The following is a 24,447-nucleotide window of genomic DNA, read 5'->3' as shown; positions in this document are numbered from 1 at the left end:
TATTTTCCTGCTGTTGCAGATAATTTTCTTTTCTGGTCACTGAAGCAATTAAAAACTCCCAATTATTGGACAAGGTTATTGAAAACACTTTCCTATATTGACCTACAATAGATGCCCAGAATGAGGAATTACCTCTTGTTTTCCTTGCCCCTTGGAATTCAGGTCACAGAAAACATATTTGGGCAGTGGGGGTAGGGAAAAAGTGTGGTGACCACTTGCTGAATAAGCACTTTCTGTTGGCTGTTTTATGGAGAAGCAATGGCAACTTCATTACAGAATACTCTTTACCATGACTAAAGGAAAAGGGGAAAGTATATAGGGCTTGATCCAAAAAGCCTGCTGAATTCACTGGAAAGACTCCAAATGACTTCAATGGGATTTGATTAAGTACATAGGGAGCAAATTGGAGATTCTCTGTCATGAAGATATGGGGATATTATCTGTACCAGTTACAACACCAATGAGTGTGGCCTCAAACCCTAGACAGATATAAAAATAATAATCATAATGATACTTCGCTCTCGTATGGTGCTTTTCTTCTAGAGATCCCAAAGCACTTCACAAAGGTGGTCAGGATCACTACCCCCAGTTTACAGACAGGGAAAATGAGGACAGATTAGATTAAGTTCAATGCAGACATAGAAGGAATCTACACTAGACTGGCTAGAAGTAATACTAGCTCAAAAGAGATAAAGTATTTAGTTGTTGTTTTTCTGAAATGAAGCCACTATACACTGTTCTTTGCAGTATGGCGCTTGTATTGCGAATTGGTGACACACAGTTGTTTTCTCCTATGAGGTTTTTAATTTTGGAATACTGAGCACCAAGAGAATAGAGAATACTGCAAAGATTTCCTAATCATCGGTATTACAGTATGTGAGAAACAGGTAAAAAGACCACAAGGTAAGTCAAATGTTAAACAGCAGTGCAAATTGCAATTTAGCATTTGTTACATCCTTAGCAAACAGCCCACTAATGAACCAGGCCTTTACTGCAGTTCATATCAATGGTGATTAAGCTTTTGCTGACAACTCGTTTCACCTTATGCACTTTTGCTTTATGCTTTACAATAGGCAAAGAATAAAATATTAATGCCAACAAAGATCAGACAGTTTGTGTGCTTTATTGAAACTTAATGTCTTTAATGTCTTCTAATTTAAGTAATTAGATCTTTTTTTCCACCCCCAGAGGGTAATTCAATCCAAAGATAAAATATCCAGACAACTAAACTCACTGAAATCAGTGCATTAGTGGGATGCAATCATTAAAATATTTTAATTACTAAAATAGAAACAGAAAGAATCAAAATAGAAATACTGTACCTCATCTAATTCCATTTCATCCGGACTTTCCCATGGTTTGATAAACTTTCCATGAGACTTCTTCAAAGGCACAATTACTATATAATAACCTCTGTAAAGGAAGTAATAGATAACAATGAGGTCTAAATCAAGTGAGAGGATAAGTCAAAAGGGTTGGATGTGAACTTAAAGCAAACTTCTCTGGAGAGAGAGAACTGTGCTGAAATAAAGGCAAATTTTGTACATGAAATGTTGTTACAATCTCCCAAAAAGGTTCTTGTACACTACTGAGGCTCTTGAAAACAAACAGATGATAAATTCTAGTGTACAGCATTTGACAAACAAATGGCACTAATTACCTGCTTTTTCATCTAAACACATAAATATTTATATGAAACTATAATTATAATATTTCATAATGCCTACATGGTTGACTGCAGTTTATTATCTCATTTTAAATGTAACAGGCATGGGACACTTGTGCCCTGCCAGCATTCTAAGCGTATGGAAACCAATAAGCTGAAACTTATTACTGGATTTTTCAAGAGCCCATTTACCATCACACTCTTCTCCCAATTTTCATGTATAATGGGAATGAGATGGTAACATAATGTATTTGTTGATCCTGCTACTATTATCATACTATAGTATTATATAGACATAATACAAAACTGGTCAATAATATATAGTAAGAAGTAAAAGGGTATATATGGGGGAGTTATACATATAACTGAGAATTAAGAATACATTATATATGTATAATGGGTAAGAGTGTGTGTGTGTGTGTGTGTGTATATATATATATAAACACTGAGAATTAAGACATTATACACACACACACACACCGAGAATTAAAACATTATATATCTGTAACAGACTTGTGTGTATATTTGTGTGTTATATAAAATGACAATTAAGATCATATTTTATATATATATATATACATACACACACACACATATAATTAAGAATTAAGATAACATTTTATATATAAACACACACATAATGTCTTCTTAATTATCATTTCATATATATATATTTTAAAAGACACACATCCCCTTTACTTCTTACTATAAATTATCATTAACAAGTTCTGTAGCTGCCTAACATATAGTTCATTACAGTGGAATAGGAAACCCCACCATTTGGCTTTCTTCACAGTCAGGACTTTAAAGCAAAATACACTCGCAATTTACTAGTCAAACATTCCCCTGAAAAACATCCTCTTCTCTTCTCCCATAAAGAATTTTCAGTAAATGACATTTTTCAGTATAATTGAGCTGAGGCAGCATTTTTTAATTTTTTGTTCCCAGATTGTCTCCTCCTCATTTTCTCCCACCAAACCAGAGTATATGTCAAGCAGGTCTATCCTTTCATATTAGTGTGCAGAACTGAGGAAACAGAGTGACAACAATAGATATTATATATTTTCTTAATATATTTGTCAAAAAAAACCACTTATTCTTTGTTTCAACAGCAGAGAGGATAAAGGAGAGTAGTTGCCTTCCTTTGCCCTGATGACAGATCTCATATTTAAGGTGCCTCCATGTCCTCCATTAGTGACTAGTAATAGAAGATAAGGTTGAAGGACCATGGACAATCTTCACCTATCCTGGCCTGCCATTTTTTATGGCTTATTATCCATTTTCTTTCTGCCACAGTGGCTGTCTGTTCATTTCACTCATGGCTAGGAATACAGTTGAACAGCCTCCTCTGAAGCAATTAGTAAGAGAAGCCATAAATATACTTTTCCACAGTCCTATACAAAGAGCTCAGTCTAAACCAGCCTATGAAGTAACCATCTCAATGGAGTGCCTTCAATCTGGATCTCCCTTTTGGCAGCATGTGAAAACACTCCTAGAGATAAAGGAGTTCTATGTTGTAACATGACTGCACTTTTTTATTACCATACAAAATGCTTAAATGTGTTAAAATTTCCTTTTTTAAAAAATATCAAGGGCCTAATTTTCAAAGAGCATCCACAACTATAATTGATACCAAGAAGAAGTGTAGGTACTCAGCTCTCTAAGTACCACAGACCCGTGAATGCTATTTACCAATCCCAGTCCATAATAATTCTATCCTAGATTTGTAAAACAAAACATGTAGCATGAGTCTATAACAACGAGAGGGGACTGACTAAATATCTTATCTTTTATGCAGATCAATAAAATGGGGAAACAACCCTTTTTCTAGCAAATGCTATAGGCTCAGATTCTGCCAGCTTTACTTACATTGAGTGAAATCCTGGTTCTATTGAACTCATCAGCAAAACTTCCATTGACTTCACTAGGACCATAACTGCATCCAGTCAGCAGTACTGTACTCCCCAAATAGTCCCATTGATTAAATTGATTTCAGTGGAACTACTGGGAGAGGAAGATACTGCTCAACTTGAGTATAAGCCTTACAAAATCTGGGCCTTGATGCTTGGTATGTATCTCCAAGCTTTTGTATTTATTTATTTCACATGATTTCTTTGTTGTTTTATCAGTGACTCAACATAAAAACCAGGATACATGGAATACAACAAGATCAAAACTAGCATTATAGTACATTTCTTCATAGAAATAACTATAAAAGATCATATTAAAATAAGACTGAGGAGGCTTATATATAAGATGCTGGAAGTTATTAAAAATGCTGCAAACAAGATTTTCAGAAAAAAAACCGTAAGACGGGATTGTCCTTTCACAGACCAAATGGTCTTCATGTGTTCTCTTAAAAATGTATCGTCTTATTTGATCCTTCAAAAAAGGATGGATGATCCCATTTTCTATTCAGCTAGCTGTGCCTGCTTTGCTGAAACAGGAGTTATATAAATACTGAAGTATGAGTAGTAATAAATCCCTGGTTCCTGTACAGCCTTAGCAGAACTGACTAATCCCTCAGAAATAATAATTCATTCAAATGGGAAGCAAGAAATTGAGGCTTAAACAAAGTAATTTTTACATTAAACTAAAAGACAGATCAAGCAGCAAGTCAACCATTTCAGACACCTTTAATCTGGATCACCTTGTGTATTGGATAATTCTGTGAAACCATGATAAACTGCTGGTCACCATCACCACACCATTAAGAACAGTGCCAGTCAGAAGATTTTGACAGAGGCTTAGTCAGATGACTTTTTGGGGAACTGCCAGATTTAACTCATTCATTCTATACAATAAAAGGGATTGTTCTTTGGGTCACCACACTAACTTGTAAGCAAAGGTATCAACTTTGAAAAAAAAATGTATGGTCTGATTCTGCAAAGAAACTGTGGTCTTGGAGGTACTAGGCTCCATATCTATATTGGAGGGTTGTGTGTGCATTTGGCTTTACTCTAGCAATGACAACTTTGCAAATGCTAACTGATTAATCATCACAATACCCTTTTGATGTAGAAAAGTATGTAGGCACCTTTTACTAGAGGGCCTCCGAACTTTATTGGGAGTGTTCCAGGGGAAAACTCTGTGTGCTGCAATCTAGCCTTACAAACTACAACTCCCATGATGCCTTGGGGAAAGGTGGTGGGAGACTTCCTAGTGCAGGGAGACCAGGTGGTAGACTTCATTTTGGGAAGAGGAGAGAGATTGCTGCTGTGGAGCTCTGTCCATATCAGGAGCTGCTGCTAAGAGCCTACAAGGGCTTTGACTGAGCAGGGAGCTTCAAGGCTGTCGGTGGCTTCACTGGAGTCAGAGCAGAGACTGTTGCTGTGCCTAGAGCTGAAAAAGAAGTGAAGGAATGGCCTGCAGTGAAGGAGCTGTGAGTAATCCCCACTCTTGTTTGGAAAATACTTGCAAGGGAAGGGGGCACAGCAGAGAGACTGAGTCTGAGGAGAGGCAGAGTGATCTTCCTACCGAGCCAGGACCCAGAGCTGCTGACATTTGGTGGAGCCAACTCGAATTTCAGAGGGGTGGTGTCATTTTTTTGTCTTAGCTGGACTGATGCACAGAACCAACAGAGTGCTGTCTCCAGCTGCAGATCTTCCAGCGCGCCCACGCAAGTAAGTACCTAGCTCTCTGAAATCCAGAGGCGTGTACACTCTGGGGTGGGGTGAATGGTGGCAGTGTAAATGCCACTTACATGTTTCATTTATTGCTGTATAGTATATTTGTTAATTGATTTTATTCAACTGCTTCTGTGGATTTAAGTTACTAATGAAATTTATTCTTAGTCTGTTATATCCTGTTTTTTAAGTTTTTAAGTAAATGAGTGTTAGCTCTAATTTAAGTACATTGGATGTATATTATTTATAATTGGTATTTGGGTTAGACCCATGCCACAGGTTATTATTATTACTATTTGAAGGGGTTCATTCCTGGAGGTTCCCAAGGCACACCATTGAGTGTGTACAGGGGCCAGCCAGGTGGAGGCACCACCAATTTTAAATTCCTTTAGGAATAAAGGGACTGCAGCAGAGGGGTGGATAAAGGTTCCCACTTATTCAACATCACCACTGGGATAACTCAGGATCTCCTTTAATGTCAACAACATCAGGCGCCCAGGCACACAGGTGAATGTTGCCTGCTCCTGAGTAACCCAGGGAAGTAAGGGGGATTACAATATTATTATCCCAAAATTATAATTGGGGAAACAGAGGCAGAAAAGATAAGGCCAAAGCTGTCACACTTAGGTGCTTAAAATTAGGCACCTGAATAAGTGACTGGAGAGTGCCCTCCAGCCCTATTGCCTTCAATAGGATGAGTGCTCAGCTCCTTTGAAAACCAGGCCACTTTTAGTCAGGTGTGCTTATATTTGAAAATTTTGGCCTAAGTGATTTGAACAAGGTCATAGGGGGAGTCAGGGACAGAGCTGGGACTGAAATTTAGGATTCCCTTGTTCACAGTGCTGTGCTTAATCCACTGGGATGCAGCTTGCAACACCCCACCACCACCAACGATAGCCTGGGTAACCATAAATTGTTCTGGAATCTCTAAAATTCAAACCAGATTTCATAATTCCAAAGTCCAGCTTTGTGCAGCTGTAGAGAAAGGCCCTGAAAAGCTTTGTTCATCCCTAGCAACTGATTCACATGTTCAGTGCTGTCTTTGGAAGGAAAAGGGCTAAAATCTTACTTTAATAAAAATAAAAGCTGAGATTTACCTCTGGCTTTGCAGGCCTGAAAGGCCAGCTCTACCCTCAGTGCAGCGAGAGGGAAGGTTAGCACGCTGTTTGAAATATAGTACAGGGAAAAAGAATAGCACTCCTTATATGCCCTTCCATACATCCTAATAGCTTTCCCCATTTCTTAGGAATATCCTAGGTCCATCATCACTCTTCAGCCCTATTGGCATTTAAAAAAAAGTTGGAGAAGTGTAGTTTCTTGGCTATGATTTCCCTCTTACCATAGGCTACCGCTATTCACCTAATGGAATAAAATCAACTTCCTAAATCAATATATTGAGGTAGTCAGTTCAGATTACAGTGTTTATCCCTTTTTTCTATTGTAAGCCATTAGATGGCTACACACCTCTTCTTAATTACGTTATTTTGAACAGATCCAACTGTATAGTTTTAAGTTACACGTAACATTTCATTACCTGTTTTATTTTTAAATACACATTTTGTGTTTAGTCCACATATTTGCCTCAACAGTAGCTGTAGATTCCTTCAACCTGCCCAGCCACAACCTTAAGACGACTCCTAATTTCATGTGGTCAGTAATTACAGTGGTTTCCTCAAAATTAAGAGAAAATCAGCTGAGAGTACAACTTTGCACACTGTGTTCTGGCTGAGTATGTGAACAAGTTACTTGGGCTATCATGGATTAAATTTATCACATGCATTGACTAGTGGAATGCCCCCATTAAATCATTACCACTCATTTCCCTTCACATTCATGAATTTCTATCAAAGCATATAATACAAGGTGAGTCTATCTTGTCTAACACTCTGTCATGCTTCCCAAGTGTCAGACTGCCACACACAACCTTGATTAGCCAATCAGACTGCTGCACACACACTTTTAGCACACACAAGCAATGTTAAAGTGGAGTACAGAAGAACACATAAGGTAGGCTGCAGAATGACACTAACTAGCTCTATAAGGAATATCTATGCAGCACTGACAGTTATTGGGGGGAGCAATCCCATGTCAGTTGTTAGAACATTCACTGCATAACCAGGGCTCCGGTAACACACGAAACAGGCTAAGTGGGTCAACAGAAGACGCAAAACACTTCAAGGGATTGCTTAACTGTTTGTTTTCTTTGGGACCCAGGCCTGGCATAATTTCCCGCCTTTACTTGGGAGGGATTCATAAACAGGCACAGCAACATTCAGTCAGAAATACTGTTTTTAGTAAGTACACAAATTTTGGCAAAATGCCAGAAATACCTTACCTGAAGCAGAACTGGTGAAAAGATACCCATTTAGCTCTGGATATGAATATTTTTGCACAGCTCTATTACAATATCTACTCATTACCATTATTAGACACTGAAGAATGAAAGTTATGTTCCCCAACATATTTAACAAATTGTGGTGTGACTAAGAAATTGCCCCCATGTCCCATTAGTGTTAATTTAAAATGCACTACAGTAAAGCCATTAAATTCTTATCAGTTTTGCCTTTTGCCTAATTAACATTAATACAGGATTCTCTATATTTAGTAATCCTACCATATTAGGATAGACAGAATCATGGTAGCGCAGTGTTGATCACATACAAATGGTAACCGTAAAAAGTTTAATGGTGATTACTGTACAATTGGTTCTTCCCTCCCAGGCACTACAGCTATTATTATCTCCGTAAACTCTAAGAATTCAAGCTATATTTAACAGATAGGGACTGCTTTTAAGCTTTAAACCATTTTATTGTATGCAGCTTTATTTCCCAATGAATATACTTTTCTATCTCACGGAGGTCTCCAAGCCTAGTGGGGTGTGGTTTTGGCACTCTCCGCAACGGGAGAGTGCCAAAAAAACCAGAACAGATTGGGTTCCACAAGACATCCAGCCCCCTCAGTATATCCAGGGTAGGCTGGAGGTCTTGTGGGATTTGGCATGAGATTTGGAGCCATGATAGGCGCCCTGTGCTCAGGGCCACTTTTTGTTTGCTAGTTACCAGCCGTCAGCACCTCCTTCCTCCCTTATCTAGGTTGCTGAGGGCTAAGCTAATAAGCGCTTTGTGGCTGAGGGATAAGCTGGTACCTGCTTTTTTCCCCATACCACAGACTGACCAAGGTTGTTTGGGTTTTTCACCTTCCTTGCAGCAAAACCTAGGGGTTGGCTTTTGAGCAAGCAGAGGGCTGGGATTCTCGCCCTCCTGGAGGTCACAGTTTGAACTTAAGTGAGAGTCATTTAGTTGGCACAACTTTTGGCATTTGCTCAGTGCAGGAACTTGCTGATGTCGGCTCCAGATCCAAAGAAGTAACATAGTGGGCATCCCAAGGATGTCTCCTTATGAGATGGGGGCATTGGGTCTTACCCTGGGGGTGCAAATGTGAACCAGGGAGCCGGGACACTATGCCAGGGTACCGCCCTGCTGATGTGCTTGATGGCGGTGCTCTCTGGGGGTGGAGATCCCTTCTCGCCACAGCCCTCAGAAGTGGGAGCAAGAGAAACCATCCAGGTTACATCCTAGTATAATGATTGGCTCCCTCTGTGGTGGGACCTCCCCCAAAACTGGCAAAGAATCAACGGGCTGCAAGTGACTGCACTGTGCTGTCCCCCGATAGGAGGGAGGGATAGCTCAGTTGTTTGAGCAATGGCCTGCTAAACCCAGGGTTGTGCGTTCAATCCTGAGGAGGCCACTTAGGGATCTGGGGCAAAAAAAAATTGGTCCTGCTAGTGAAGGCAGGGGGCTGGACTCAATGACCTTTCAAGGTCCTTTCCAGTTCTAGGAGATTGGTATATCTCCAATTATTACCTTTAGGAAACTTGGTTGTAATTTGGCTAATGAAGTTGCAGCCTGGTTAAAACCCATACTACATGTTCTTGCCTTCTTCTGTGTGGTGAACACACCAACAGGGGCTTATTCTCCCAGCAAATACCTATGCAATCCAAGGGGAGCTACATGTTTACATTAATGACAAGGTTAGATCCTAACTCCTACCAATAGTCTTCCACTTTTTTCATTACTTGTGGGGAAAGTTATTGTCTCTTTCTCTGTTGCTGTCATCTGCTACTGTTTTACTAAATATCCCTAGCTCTTTTCTCCCTAGAATTTCCTTACATCATAAATCTTTTTGACTTGTTCCATCTTCAGTCTTCCTTAGCTACATTTGTACTGACCACTTTTTCCTCAGTCTAATGAAAATGGCTACATTTTTCACTTTTTCACCCTTTTAAAGTTTCAAAGTAATTCTTTTTCTGATCTCACCTGTCTTGAATGCCAATGACAAAAAAGGGGAACAGCAGTGTAGAAAGCCTACAGTAAAAACCTACCAGAGAGAAGGCAGGTTGCATCCCCAACAATATTCAATGACTTGCTCATTTTCCTCCCCATTTCCCTCACATCACACATGGGAACCTTATAGAACAACAAGAATCACTGGAACCAGAGCAATAACACTTATTGATTATACCATGCTTCATGTTTTCCTGGCTATCTTTCTAATCCCTGCTGGCACTGTGCTGTCAGCTCTTTAGTACTATCTCTGTTGTTTAAGTCTTCACAGGACCATTTCTCCAAACATTTAAGCAGCCTCTGATAAATCTGGTAAACTCTTCTCCAAAACTGTCAGCAAACACTTCCCTATTTCCTTACTTGCACCTGACTGCCAGGAGCTGGGATTGTACAACAGGGGATGGATCCCCTGATAATAGCCCTGTTCTGTTCATTCCCTCTGAAGAAACTGGCCCTGGTCACTGTTGGAAGGCAGGATACTGGGCTAGATGGAGCATTGGTCTGACCCAGTATGGCCATTCTTCTGTTCTTACCTGGATGTTACTTAACTTCATTCTTGCCTATATAATTAGTTCATTCAAAGTATTGTAATAGCCTTTTAAGCCTCCACTAGTCCATGCAGTGACTGAGGCTTGATATTGCAAGTTGCTTCAGTGGGAATTGGTGGCACAAATGTAACTGAAGGCATAAGCTGGCCTGCAATATCTTATTACTTGTAATGATTCATGATAAGGACAGTTACAGTTTGCAGGGATGACTGTGAAATAAAAATACATCATTTTACTTCTAAACTGATAAGTGAGCACCTTTGATCTAGAAAATACTATGAGACAATAAACACATAATCCAAAATGCCATTTTTACATAATCAAATTGCACTTTAATACTGTAGAAAACAAAACCCTGAGGATGGTTGATAATTTTCCATCAACAAACTATTTTGATGGCAAATTGGATTTTTGACTAAATGAACATTTCTATTAAAAGTGTTTACTTTCTACAGAAAATTTCAGCTTTTTGTCAAAAACAAAAACAAACAAACAAACAAAAAACCAGGAAGCTCTTGGCTGAAAACTTCCTGTCTGAAAACTTTTTTTTTTTTTTTGGTTTTTCAATGAAAAGAGGGTGTTTTTTTTGTCTTTCTCAAAAATTTCCAAAAGGAAAAATTAATCTTTTATGACCAGCTCTACAAAATCCCTTTTCTAGGCTGTGTAATGGAGTCAAAAGGAAATGTTGGTTTCAAAGTGCTGACTTGAGACCATAATGAATTGTTAGATCCATAACAGGGGATTCAATTACAGACTCGCATTCTCATAATTTCTACCTATGATGTTTTCGTTAACCATGTGTGAATATCTATCTTATGCCAATCAGATTCCAGGAGAGCCTAAAATGATTAGATTGTATTCTGTGTTTGTATATCACCTATCTGAATGGTCCAAGACTAGGGCTCCTGGGCACTATGGTAATATAAATAAATAATAATAATAATAATAATAATAATAATTTATAGATGAAAAATTCACTGAAATATTCCATTTTATACCTTTTGGGGATTAACAAGAGTTAATTTTGGGATGTAGGAAACTTGCCATTCTCACTAACTGCAGAACCTTTACTCACTTTATATTCTCATTTGCAGGTACTTCAGGAAGTTCCACAGTTATCATCCCATCTAAGTTGGTCTTCCCAATGAAGACTGGCTTGGTGCGCAGTACATCTGGTGCAGTCTTTGCTGTAACCCTGTGCTGAAGACCTCCAGCACTGTTCCCCCTATTCGTCAGAACAAAGGAATACGATGTCTCTGGCTTCAAGTTAGTGATAAGTTTCTGAGTGGCTCGACCATCCACCTCAACCACCATTTTCCCATCATCGTAAAGGATCTAATAGATACAAAAATTCAAGGCCTTTAGTCATTGGGGGGAAAAAGTTGTAAAATGATTGGTATTGATACACTGAAAACATAAATGAACCCAGCCATAAATTTAAAATGCTAATCGGCAGTATTTTATGGTAAAAATGTTATTGATAACGGCATGTCAATCTAATTCTCTTTTTCCAGCAAAAATAATTATTTAAAATAAAGTGTCTTCTATTATAATGTACATGGTACTAGAGATGTATTTGTTAACATGTTTAAAATTCTTATGATGCTGATACAAATGAGCTGAGCATTTAACATGCTGTTTACATCAAGGCTGTTCTGCAGACTTGTGTTTACTGTAGATCTACCCATCCTTAAAGGTTCCTTGTTTTCTGAACCAGTTTTCATATTCACAAAAGTTCATAACATACTGCTCTTTGCTGACCTTTCCGCGTGGTGAGCAATAAGTGCTTAAATGGTGCAGAAGAAATTATAGGCAAGACTGCAACTTACACAAATCTGCTTGACCATATTATAAATAATTGGAATGCAAGAGTTAGAAACCAGATAGGTTTCTTTTTTAAAGAACAGGTCAAAGGAGTAAAGAAGATCACATTCTGTTACATACAATACAGAGCAGAAGCTTTAAAAGAAAATTAATATTTTTAATTCCTCTGTTTAGGAAGACCTGTTGCACTGCACTATAAACAAACAAAGAGTTCACAGCATGTGTAATATCTAATACCAGTCCAAGTTTGGAATGCTGCCACTGTACTAAAGCTAAGGTGGAAAGTTCACATTGCAAAAGGACTGATTTTAACTGCTTGGGTCAATATTGCTGATTAGCATACACTTTTAAATGTAGCAGAACCAAAAAAAATCCACCTGCTCAGTAAACTGCTTAAGCAGCTGAACTATATCCTCCAATTTTATCCTTGATGTCTTACAAATTAGAAAACAACTTACTTTGAAAGGCATGGCAGAATTGTAATTCTCTGGAATCTCCCAAGACAGTAATACTGACGTCTTCATTACTGCTTTTACATGAAAATTTTTTGCAAACACTGCTGGAAAAGGAAAAATAATGTATTTAAACTACATCTTGAACCTTATTTCCTATCGCTTGTCCACCACTACCAATAAGCATTAAGGATAAAAAGAATAGAATGCAAATCTCTGATTTGCTTAAGACAATCATTTAAATACCTCATTCTTACGAAGTTCATTCATCTAATACCATCTCAGTATGTTATATTTTTCCTTACCTGAAAATACTGGGCAGATGTTAGCCAGACTTGCTTGACATGGGGTAATTGGATTCTAAGGTATCCAAAACATATTAAGATTTACATACTTTACCTTTTGTGTTGGTTGAACCTATTTACATGAAGGGGCGGGTCAGTTTATTTACAGCTTCAAAAATACTGATATCCAAAGACCGACATTTGCCATAAGCAGACAAATCCTACCTTGATCCACGGGCAGTGTCCTGAACTGGACACTTGGACTATATGGACCGGGCCCTTTGCTCGTGTGGGCACGTACTTTTACATCATATGTAGTATCTGGTTTTAAGCCAGAAAGTGTCATAGTGGTATCAGCGGGAACAATGGGGAGCTCAATTGGGTGGTGTGCAACATTGATATCTCTGTACAGCAGGGTATATTTGGTGATAATGCCATTTCGCTCTGCTAAGACCGGTGGCTGCCAAGTTAATTGGACCGATGTAGAAGTGGAGCTTTCTGAATGGAGGTTCTGAGGGAATCCATTGGGTACCTCTTCTGGAATAGAAATCTCTTTTACCATCTCCTCCCCATAGCCCACTTTATTTCTAGCTGAAAGCCTGAAGAGATAAGAAGCTCCTTTGTGAATGTCTGTGGCTGTGAAGTGGTCTTCTTTCTCTGAGAACTCCAGCGTTGTAAACATATCCAAATCTTTGCGGCCAAACTTCAGGCGGTAACCCTGCAGGGGGCCAAAGGTATCGACAGGAGGGTGCCACTGAATAAGAGCCGTGTTCATCTGTGTGTGGCTAATCACAAGCCGAGGTTTTCCTGGAACTGTAGCACAATGTTATTTAATGATGATAAATATAAACGGAAATGTGCATTTAATTTTTGAGGCTTTTTAAATAGGAATACAGCTGTATTTGCTTTTCCCTCACTCTTTGTTCCTCAAATAACTGTCTTATAAAAGTTCAGAAATAACCTCTTTCTTCTGCACTATTCAGTCATACAGTATAATAGACTTGTTGTTCCCCCCACCCATTTTCCAAATACAGAGAAAAGTATGAACATTCAGGGACACAGAATGTATGAACACAAGTGAGGTAAAACTTCCAAACAGCTACTACCCATCTTTGCTTACAAGTACTCGCTTGTGAAAAGGAGTGTTGTCATAAGCATTCATTAATTTAATCCAGGGGAAAACATTTCCATTTCTGTAAGTAAAAAAAATATGGAGAAATTACAGGTTTCTCACTATGCCTAACATATCTACTACCATTATTATTATTTTTTGGGGGGGAGGGGAATACACCTATGATAGAAGGTAAGTCAGCTGGATTTTCTTCTTAGCAATCCTAGCATACCACCATTAGGAATCCTATCTACCTACCTTAGGTACTTATATGTCATCTGTCACTATAGTGTATCTGAGTGCTTTGCAATCTTTTTTGTATTTATCCTTTCAATGTCCCTGTGAGATTGGGAAGTACTATTATCCTCATTTTACAGATGGGGAACTGAGATACAGACAAACCAAGTGACTTGTCCAAGATCACACAGGAAGTCTATGGTAAAGAAGGTATTTAATCATGAGCTGCCCAAATCAGAGGCTGGCATCCTAGCCACTGGACTATTCTTACTCCTAGATACTGCTTATCAGCCCTTCATTCACATGTGTTTGAACTCCATGTAGATTACACTGACCAGTTGTAAAGCTTGCCCCTCTTAAGCAGCTTATTATGTCTGAAATGTATACGTAAACAGCTCACAATAGGAAAGTCAGCAGATGCACAAGAAAAAGATGAGGATGTCAGCTGGAGAGCAGATAAGGAGAAAATGGGGTTGGGAAAAGAACTCAAAAACTGCATTTAAGAGATGTAAACATTATGAAAATGTGTACAATTGATGAAGATGACAATGTTATTGGACAATGGGGTAGGACTATTAGCTTGCACTGATGCAAGTCTGACACTCCATGTTATGGGCTGGATAAATGTAAAGGATAACTTGTGTTCATTTATCAAATTTTCACAACAAAAAAGACAATCTTTTCTTTAATCTTTTGAACTGTACATTTTATCTTTTCCCCAGAACTGCAGAAAATCAGTCATAATTAGAACTATTGATAATAATTCCAAAACAGGAGAACAAGAACACCATTTCTTGGTGAAAATTACGCAAATGATAAGCTTTTTTTCCATTACTCCCTTCATAAGTCCTGGCCATTGTCTACAATATGATATGAATTCTGGTTTATTTTTATAGCCATTTACTACAGAGTCTTCCTTTTTAAAGCCTAATTCTTGTCCAAATAGGATCCCAAGCACTTTCTATGTTTTCACCCCACTTTCTGTAGTATAAAATGTATTTCTCTGATTAGTTCTGACCTTTTCCCACTGACGGATATGAGTCAGTATTGGAGCAGAGAAAAGACTGTGAATGCTCTCATAGGCTAAATTTTTCATTGTATTATAGCTATTATTGAAGCCAATGGAGCATAAGCAAGAGGAGAAGAGCCCACAAAAATAGAATAATAACTCGTTCAGATTTTTAGATGAGAGGTTGCTGGAAGCTGTCACTAAATTATTTATGCCATAAATTGTTTTTACTCTTGTGGCAGCCCTCACATTTAAGACTGTTTCTTTTAAGTTTGATTGGTGGTGCCTATATAAAAGAGGTAAACATTACAGCTAGTTCTCGAGCAGAATAGAAAAGCCAGCAACGTTTGCCTAACCACTAAAAAAAGAATTTAAAAAATTAAAAATGCGTCTATGTTGTCTAATGGCAAAAGCAAAAACTGAAAGGAAACTAAAGAACAAGGGGCCTGACAGGAGAGTGACTGTGAATATGGAAAGTGAAATTTGATGGAAAGTACTTCCAGTTCTCTTAGGGTGACCAGATGCCCTGATTTTATAGGGACAGTCCTGATATTTGGGGCTTTTTTTAATATGGGCTCCTATTACCCCCATCCCCTGTTCCAATTTTTCACACTTGCTGTCTGGGCGCCCTAAGTTCTCTCCTGTACGTCAGTCCCTTGATAAAATGGTAACACTTTATTGTTGAGGTATTGTAATTCCTTTTAAACATTTGGGGGCTAAATTCATCATTGGCATAAACAAGCCCCACTGAAACTATTACTAAATATTTTAGATTGTGAACAACCACAGAAAACTATATCTATCTATCTATCTATCTATATATAGATAGTGAGTATAATGACTGAGTCTACTTTGTTTATTTGATATATGTAGTTTTGTCTTAGCTATATGGGGCAATATTTTGTAGTACATCAATAGAAGTTCCGCATCATGTTCAATACAATGAATGAAATCTTAGTAATATGAGACCTCACTAGAGCAAGCTGTTGTCAAATCTTTCCAGAGAAGTGAAGAAAGATTGACAGCTTTTGTATGCAAATAATGAGGTTTGCAGTTAGTGAAGTGTGCATTTCACTTTTGCAATTCATGCTAAATTGTAAAATACATAGCTGTAAAAACAATTTATATGGCTATCATAGGTACCAATAAAGCTGAAGACACTTTTTTTTTCCTACTACCGGCAAGGGTATTATTTTAATCATGAAGAAATATTTAAATTCTTTGATTTGTGACAGTAACTTGTTTGTATAAAGACTTTCTAGAAATATGATTACTGATACTAAAAATGGATATAAAACAGGAAACTGAATATGGTATGGAAAGTATATTCTGGAATGGAGACCTTAGCCAAATACCATTACCACACTATCAACTGAGGTTACTGAAGGCTCACACCTGTGAAATAAACTTGACAAGCCTTCCCTACAAACAAGTATGAACTATGGTTTTTAAATACTAACTAGACATAGTAAAACAGTTAATTATCACCAACTGGTTCATACCTGCCTTAAAGTAGTTTTTCACATATGGTGAGTTTTTCACTGGGAAACATTTAGAGTCCAATTTTCCTCCCAGGAACACTAGTTTTACAGTGATGTAATTCAACTGACTTTAATGGAGATACCTCTTTTAAAACAAGTCTAAATGAGAGTAGCGAGTCAGGCCCTTAATTTGTTTTGTAGTATTTTTAGACTGTTCCTTTGTAGAAGCTCCCCATTTAATGAAAGCTGTCAGAAGTTGACAGGCCCTAAATTAGAATTATTAGCTTTGCTTTGGTATGTGAGTTTGGGAAAGTACAAGCGCATCATTCCTCCATCTGCCTACTCTATTCTTGTGAAAAGGTAGGGTCTGAAATCTGTCGGTACATTCTGTAGTATGCTTATCATTCCCTTTTATAAATGCCTGTTTGAGAATCCTCCTTACTACAGATGATAACCATAGCCAGGTCTAACATATTGTCTGAATGGGTATTCATTTAGGCAAAAAAAATATATGGAGCAGCAAAACGCTGAGTTCCTGTTTGTGCAGAAGATTGTGGGCTGGTAGGTGTGGACATTTACCAGATTGCCATGGCATCGAGTAAAGGGACAATGCCAGTGATGTAAGCCAATACCGGGCTCTGGGTTTGTTCTTGGAAGGTCATGCAGCAGAGGAATTCCATTACAGCCTTTGTTTTGGAGAGTTTATAGATTTTTTTCAAGTGACGAGATTTTTTAAATTTTTTTTTAAAGGAGAGGGACACAAAATTTTGGGACAGTCAAAGTTGACAGTGCCCTTCTGTGGTCAATGTAGAGACCACCAGCTGAAGCTGGAAGTTTTGCTTCTATCATTCCATATCGTACAATTATAGTTAGAGACTGGAATGAATTTCATTAATCAAAATATCATTGAAATTACTGTGTTTATTAGAGCTGGGAACTGAGTTTTGGAAAACGTTTTGGGTCAAGTTTTGCTTTTACCTACATCAGAACCAAACGTGGTCCAGAAGAGGACTGCATTTTGTCTGAACTACTACAGTTCATTGGCGAGGTGGAGCCAGATAAAATATATCTGGTGTATATTAGTCATGAGTAATGAATGGAAGGTACTGGAGAAGCTGGAATGCAACTACATGATCAATCTAGTCCAGAGGTGGGCAAACTACGGCGTACGGGCCACATCCGGCCCGCAGGACCCTCCTGCCTGACCCCTGAGCTCCTGCCCCAGGAGGCTAGCCCCTGGCCCCACCCCTGCTGTTCTCCCTCCTCCCCAGCCTCAGCTCACCCCTCCGCCAGCACAATGCTCTGGACAGTGGGGCGGCGAGCTCCTGGGGCAGCACAGCTGTAGATCCCAGCCTGACCCCCTGCTCTGTGCTTCACGGTGTGTGGCTGTAGCGCCGACAGCCACTGGTGCTCCAGGCAACGCGGTAAGGGGGCAGGGAGTGTCTGTGTGTGTGGATAGGGGGCGGGGCGGTCAGAGGACGGGGAACGGGGATTGAAGGGAGGCAGGGCTCCTGGGGGACAGTTAGGAAGGAGTGGGGGTTTGATGTGGGGCCGGGGGTAGGGGTTCCGGGGGCAGTCAGGGGACAGGGAAAAGGGGTGGTTGGATGGGGCAGGGGTCGGGGGGTCCAGTCAGGAAGGAGGGGGGGTTGGATGGGGCGCCGGGGAGCAGTCAGGAGAAAGGGAGCGGGGGGGGGGAGATGGGGCAGAGGTCCCAAGGATGGGCCATCAGGGGGGCGCAGATAGTCAGTGGGAGCCAGGCCACGCCCCCCTCCCCTAACCAGCCCTCCATACAATTTCCAAAACCTGATGCGGCCCTCAGGCCAAAAAGTGTGCCCGCCCCTGATCTAGTCACTACAGTTGAGATTTTCCTAAGTAGTCTAGGAGATATGGCTATATCTGCCACGGAAATTATTGAAGATGCATTTCTAAACCCATTAGACTGCTTTGAAAAGCTCAGCCTGGGTAGTTATAACATATATACGGTTTGACTTCCCACAGTTACATAATCCATAGATTATTGTTATGATAGTTTATAATAGCGTTAGAGGGCTGTTATGATTTATCATGATAGGTATGGAGTGTTTTTATGGCCATGTTATAAAACCAAGAAAATGAACATTTGTAAGGAAAATAAGGCTGCCCTTTCTCCTTTACTATGGGAACTCCAATTTTAAAGGTCTGGTAGGGTTCCTCACAAAGTATTTTCTTTTTTTGTGGGGAGAGGAGGGTACTGTCCATTTGGCAGAACATTTCTTGCTCCTGCTTCCTGCAGTCCACTCTGATCCTTTGGCATTTGTCAGGATAATCCTCCGTTTGCCATTTGCTGATTTTCCCCTTGCTTATAAAATATATTGTGGGGTGCAGGAGAGAAATTACCTAGCAATAGGTTTATAGTTAAAACAACATTTTTCTGCTACATCATTAATTTAGGAAGGGACTAGGATAGGGACTTGTTCCATTTTTTTTGGCTCTAATGAAGAAAGCTCCATCTGCTTACAAACCAAAGGTTCCCTCTGTCCTACAAACACCTTCATTTGCACTAGAGACAACTTCCATATAGCACGTGTATCAAAACAAGTATTGCAAGTGGAGAGACAGCCAATTCAGAGATGAAGGGGTATCCAAATATTACCTGCACCGGTGGTAGACACTAGTTTGGGCTTGCTACGTGCTCCGTCTCCTTTTGTTGTGTAGGCTGTCACAGTGAGGGAGTATGTAGTTTCAGGCTGTAGTCCAGAAATGATCATTTCCTGAGATGAAATAAAACAATAAGAACACGTATTAAAAATTCATTCCTTACTAAGAAAGCGAAGAATAATCTAGTCAATTGCTACATATCACATCAAGTACATATGCTTTTGTGCTACATGTAATGAAGATACACATTGGAGTGTATCAGAAGAATGTTTTGTGAGTGAGACACTGTAATGCAGTATGTTTCACTTTTTTCAAGTAATACAGACAGGGCATTTCTAAGTAGCATGCTTCAGGTAGTTTTATATAGCTTAGGCCAAAGAACGAATGATGTGACCAGTGTAATAATCATCCTGAAATGTATTGCCTGGAGAGTCTTATTGCTATTGTGAAATTAATGCAAGTTGAAAAATAAGTTTGACCTAGTAGTTTACTGGCCATTATTGACATAGGTATGAAATCACTAGCAATAAGTCAGAGAGCTCCAGTTTTTCCCATACTTCTAAAGCTATTTCAAAATACACTAAGTACAGTTCACCAGAAACACTATTTGCCTTCATATATAGATTTCACAACAACTTGTACTTGTTACAGCGCTGCTCATCCAGGAATCACAAAGTGCTTTACAAATTGTTAACTACTCAAAATCTCAAAGAGCCACTCAATCAGCATTCTTAGAGCAAACCCCAGAGCTCTCAGGCAAAGTACACCAGCAACAGAAGGGATCAATTCTCAACCAATACAAAGAACAGGGTGTAGTATATGCAAAAACCAAAAGAGACCTTTTCACTCACACATGTACATACACATGGAGGCCACCTGAAATAAAGACTTGTTTTTGCTCTAAAGGCAGCAGGAGAAAGTTTTGTCTTGATAAATCAATCAGGCAGATAAGCATTATTAGTCTGTTGCTGATTCATGGGTAAACTGAAGAACAGAGAAGTCTATTTATCCAAAGTCACACAGTTATCATGGCTTCCAGTTCTCAGTCATAACCACTAACCTGCACTCCTTCTCAATTCTGTGTGGCTGAATGGATTTACACTAATTTCAGCATTGCTAAAGGAATGGCACACTTCAATGTCAAGAATAAATAGCAAATGTGCAATCATGTAATCTTCAAATGCAACAACCATAAAAGTTAACAGCAAAATTATGGGCCCAACTGTCCACAATAAATTGATTTTTCAAAATATGAGGATAGGAACACTGTACAGATTAAATTAAAATCTGGCCCTATATTTTCAGTCACTTGTTAGCAGTACCAAAATTACTAGGTAATAATGAGAAGGATGGTGAAATGTTTCCAATAAAAAAGAACAAATCTGAAAATTCATCCCCAAACTCAATTCTACCCAAATGGCAAAGTTGGGAAGAAAGACATTTCACTTTCAGTCTTTCAAAAGGCAATTACAAATGATGGTGACAACTTAAAACTATAAAAGTAAAACAAATTACAGTTTTCTTTTAAATAATGATTCACACACTAGCCTCATTTGGAGTACGTTGTATTCTACTACGTTGTATTCTACTGTATGCAAGGATAAACAAACATATACAGTAGTGTCTTTTAAAAAGGCAAATTGAATGTAATAAACACATTCCTTAGACCATAAATACTGTGAGACGTTTGCTTTCCTTGGTTCGATTGGGAAGTGTACAAAACAGACACATGTTCCAAACAAAAAGAAAGATGAACTTGTACTTCTGCTGCACACTACACACTGAATACAACAAAACCTGAAGGGTGACCACTAGGCAAATCCAAACTGTTTTGGTTTTCTTTCTGTAATACCTTCTTTTAAAGCATAGTTTCTTTGGTTGCATTGCCAGGCAAAGTTAGTTACAGCCATCAAAACCAACAAAAACACAAAACAATGTTGTATGTTTCAGCACCATGCCAAACTCACAGAACAAAATATTTTAAAAAAGTGAGGAAAATTTCAATAATATGTTAGTACATGCATTTGTGCAAATGACAAAAACATTTACAAAACAGAAAGAGGTTAAAAAAAAACAACACACACTTTTTGTCTGACCAGTCAACAACTACTCACATGTTCGGCAGTATCATCATATTCCCACTGATTCAGAGTAAAGAATGGTGGAAAGAAAAACAAAAGAAATAAAGAGAGGTTTGTAGCCTGGTTGAGGCAATTTTGTTGTTCGTAGTAAAAATAAATAATAATAATAATAATAAAAAAAAATCTCCAAAAACTGGCTGGCAAAATCAAATACCCTTTGAAATCAGGTTAATGAAATTAGGCTGGGCATTTTCAATTCCATATTTATTACCAGAGATGGTACAAAAATTGTAACTTTTCTTTCCTTGAAGGGTAAAAGAACGACATATTCCCTAGTACTGAATGCTATTATTGCTCAGTAATATTTTATGACTGTATTAATGAAAGCCACTGATATAGAATGAAAGGCTGCCTGTTTTTCTAATCATATGTTACAAGGCTACATTCATTTTCATTTCAATTTAGCCTGTCCAAATTACATCAGTGCACCTATTTAGATTCATAACTGCAACGTGTATACATACTTGAAATGAAGTAATGAAGCCCTGTTACCATCATTTGGTTTTTCATTGCATATGCCAAGAGAACACACATTCAGCGAAATAAATGTGAGGGGGTTAGAATGAGCCAACGGGGGAACTAGCAATTAAGAGCCAAACACTAAAGAAACCTACAAATGAGCAAGTTTGGCTTTGGCATGGATGGTGTTTTGGTGCCAATATTGCACATACTCTCTCTCTATGTCCACCTTCTCCAATTTAAAATGGAGTCAGAACTACGGCCACACAGAGCTTGAAAGCGGATATCTGAGCAAGACACAGGGAGAACTGAAGCTCAGAGGCTTATTGTTTTCTCTTTCTCATTGTGACGCATGGCTATAAAGGGTTAAACATCCTGCAAAATAAATAACCCTCAAAAGACATGTGGGGAGATGATGTTTGTGTTTTTGTGTATTTACATATGTATGAGTAGGGTGGACAATGTAATCAACAGTCCCTGTCTATGCTGTATTCTGATAACTCAGAGGTCAAAAGAAGATCCTAGCATTTAAATGAATTGTAAACACGGGCTATCTCAGTATTCATCTCTCTTTGAAATGTACCATGAATTGTGGAAGAACAAGCAAATGGCCTAATGTTAATTCATATAGCTAAGTACTGACGATGGACTTCCTTCAAAGTCATCCTAATTACCTTTTGTTCCTCGAGGAAATCCCAACTCGTCAAAGAGGACATGAAATTCTATAAAAGATCCCTGGGCCCTGATTCTGTCATCTCGGATCTGCTTAGACTTCATCGGGGAAGTTTGAGTCACAAGACTGAGTTCCCAAATATGCTGGTACGCCCGGAATAGGAGATTTGGACATTGGATTGTGACCTATGAACTGAATTCTAAAGGAACTCTTTGCAACTACAAAATTCACCATCTCTGCTATGAATCTGAACCTCAATGAATTGAATTCATGTCTGTATGTATAATGATCTTTTAACCATACTCTCTCTTTTTTGTTTTTTAATGAATTTTAGGTTAGTTAATAAGAATTGGCTGTGGTGTGTATGTGGGTAAGATCTGAAACATTCATTAATTTGGGGGGTAATGTGTCCGATCCTTTGGGATTGGTAGAACCTTTTCTTTTATATGATGAAATAAGATTTCCAGATATGTTCATCATATCTGACATGGGTACCTGGATGGAGGCCTGAGGCTGGATCACTTTAAGGGAACTGTGTTGTTTGGACTTCCGAGTAACCAGTAAGGTAATAAAGAAACTGATTAATGCTGGCTTGGTGAATCTAAGTATTGGAATATCCCACCAGCTTTTGGGGGTTTGGCCATCTCATTCTTTGCAGTTCACCCTAATTGAGTGACCACAGCTGGCTCCCCACTAGGACCCTGGCCACACTCAGAATTGCAAATTTGTAGTAAACCGCAGGCATTTATGGTTCATTCTGTTTAAACTAAGAGAGCACAATGTTTTGCCAAATAAATAAATTCATAAATATGTAAAACAAGAAAATGGACCTCTTGAGAGCTGGCACAATACTATTTAAATAGGCATGTCAACAAAATTGAAGGGACAAGAGATCATTGCCCCCCCAAATGAATATAGAGAGTCGCAACTTATCTATTAATTCCGGGGGTGGGTGGAGGGATGCCATCATTTACTAACATCAAACATAGAACTGGTTAAGATTTAACTGTTTACTTTCAATTAAGGTGATAATATCTGATGACTTTTAGAGCGACCAGACAGCAAATGTGAAAAATCGGGATGGGGGTAGGGCGTAATGGGAGCCTATATACGAAAAATACCCACAAATCAGGACTGTCCCCATAAAATCAGGACATCTGGTCAATCTAGATGACTTCCTATTATTCACATACAAAATGAGCCCGGGCTGTGAGAGGTGTGCAAACATTTATAGCTTTCCCTTAGGCGTATACATCAGAGGCATAATTCAGGTAATCTCCAAGACCACAAAGTGTAAGTATAGCCCTACCATTAGAATCCTAATATTAGAAGTTCTTTTGAGCTTGATGTGATCAAATACATGGCCCAGAACAGAGATTTCTCTATCATATGCCATGATTTGTAAAACAGATCGAACCACTTTCTCAGCATCTGCATTTTGCAGCAGAAGCAACCTTAAATTTTTAAAACAGACTTCAAATTTTACTTGATAGTTATTGATTTGAATGATGTATTATGTTATTTAAATACATGAGTGTGTTCTAAAAGTATGACACAATATTCAGGCCTCATTTGATATGAGTGGTGAGATGGGTACACGCTAATGCTTTCAAGGCAGTACTAAATGCGCCAAAGCAGGGTTCTAATCTGCCTACTTCTGGTTCTGATGCTAAAACATTGAACAGATTATTCCATCCAGGAATAAGAGTTATCTGTGTGAAATAGCTGGTGGCTGGATCAGACAGCACACATGCTAAAAGGCACTGACTATGATCTGCCCAGATGCCCTTTGGCACTCTTCCAGAGGACATGCAGATCATGAAGTGTGTAGGTTTAGGGGAGCCTGCAGATGGTTACAAAGAATTGCACTAAACTTAGCTGTTTTTCCCCCTCGTGTATGCATACACAGGCTGTCTGAATTTGGCACAAGAAACTGTAAACATAACCATTCTGGAG

At 38.8% G+C, this 24,447-nt stretch overlaps 1 protein-coding gene across 3 annotated transcripts in view; it reads right to left on the bottom strand.

Moving 5' to 3' along the window:
* PTPRD (protein tyrosine phosphatase receptor type D) overlaps positions 1-24,447 on the bottom strand; it is a 1,010,945-nt gene that overhangs the window by 129,657 nt on the left and 856,841 nt on the right. For 2 of the 3 annotated variants that reach the window (XM_039543118.1, XM_039543119.1), the window contains 6 exons: positions 21,333-21,359; positions 19,214-19,331; positions 12,969-13,556; positions 12,466-12,566; positions 11,259-11,518; positions 1,323-1,413 (listed from right to left, as the gene is read on the bottom strand). In XM_039543118.1, the coding sequence (XP_039399052.1) occupies positions 1,323-1,413; positions 11,259-11,518; positions 12,466-12,566; positions 12,969-13,556; positions 19,214-19,331; positions 21,333-21,359 (1,185 nt within the window). The remainder of the gene's footprint in view (positions 1-1,322; positions 1,414-11,258; positions 11,519-12,465; positions 12,567-12,968; positions 13,557-19,213; positions 19,332-21,332; positions 21,360-24,447) is intronic. The other variant, XM_039543120.1, reaches the window with a different exon arrangement.

Source organism: Mauremys reevesii, linkage group 6, assembly GCF_016161935.1.
Source record: "Mauremys reevesii isolate NIE-2019 linkage group 6, ASM1616193v1, whole genome shotgun sequence".
NCBI classification, from domain to species: Eukaryota; Metazoa; Chordata; order Testudines; family Geoemydidae; genus Mauremys; species Mauremys reevesii.
The sequence above is the reverse complement of the archived record's forward strand: the minus strand, read 5'-3'. Positions and strand labels throughout refer to the sequence as shown.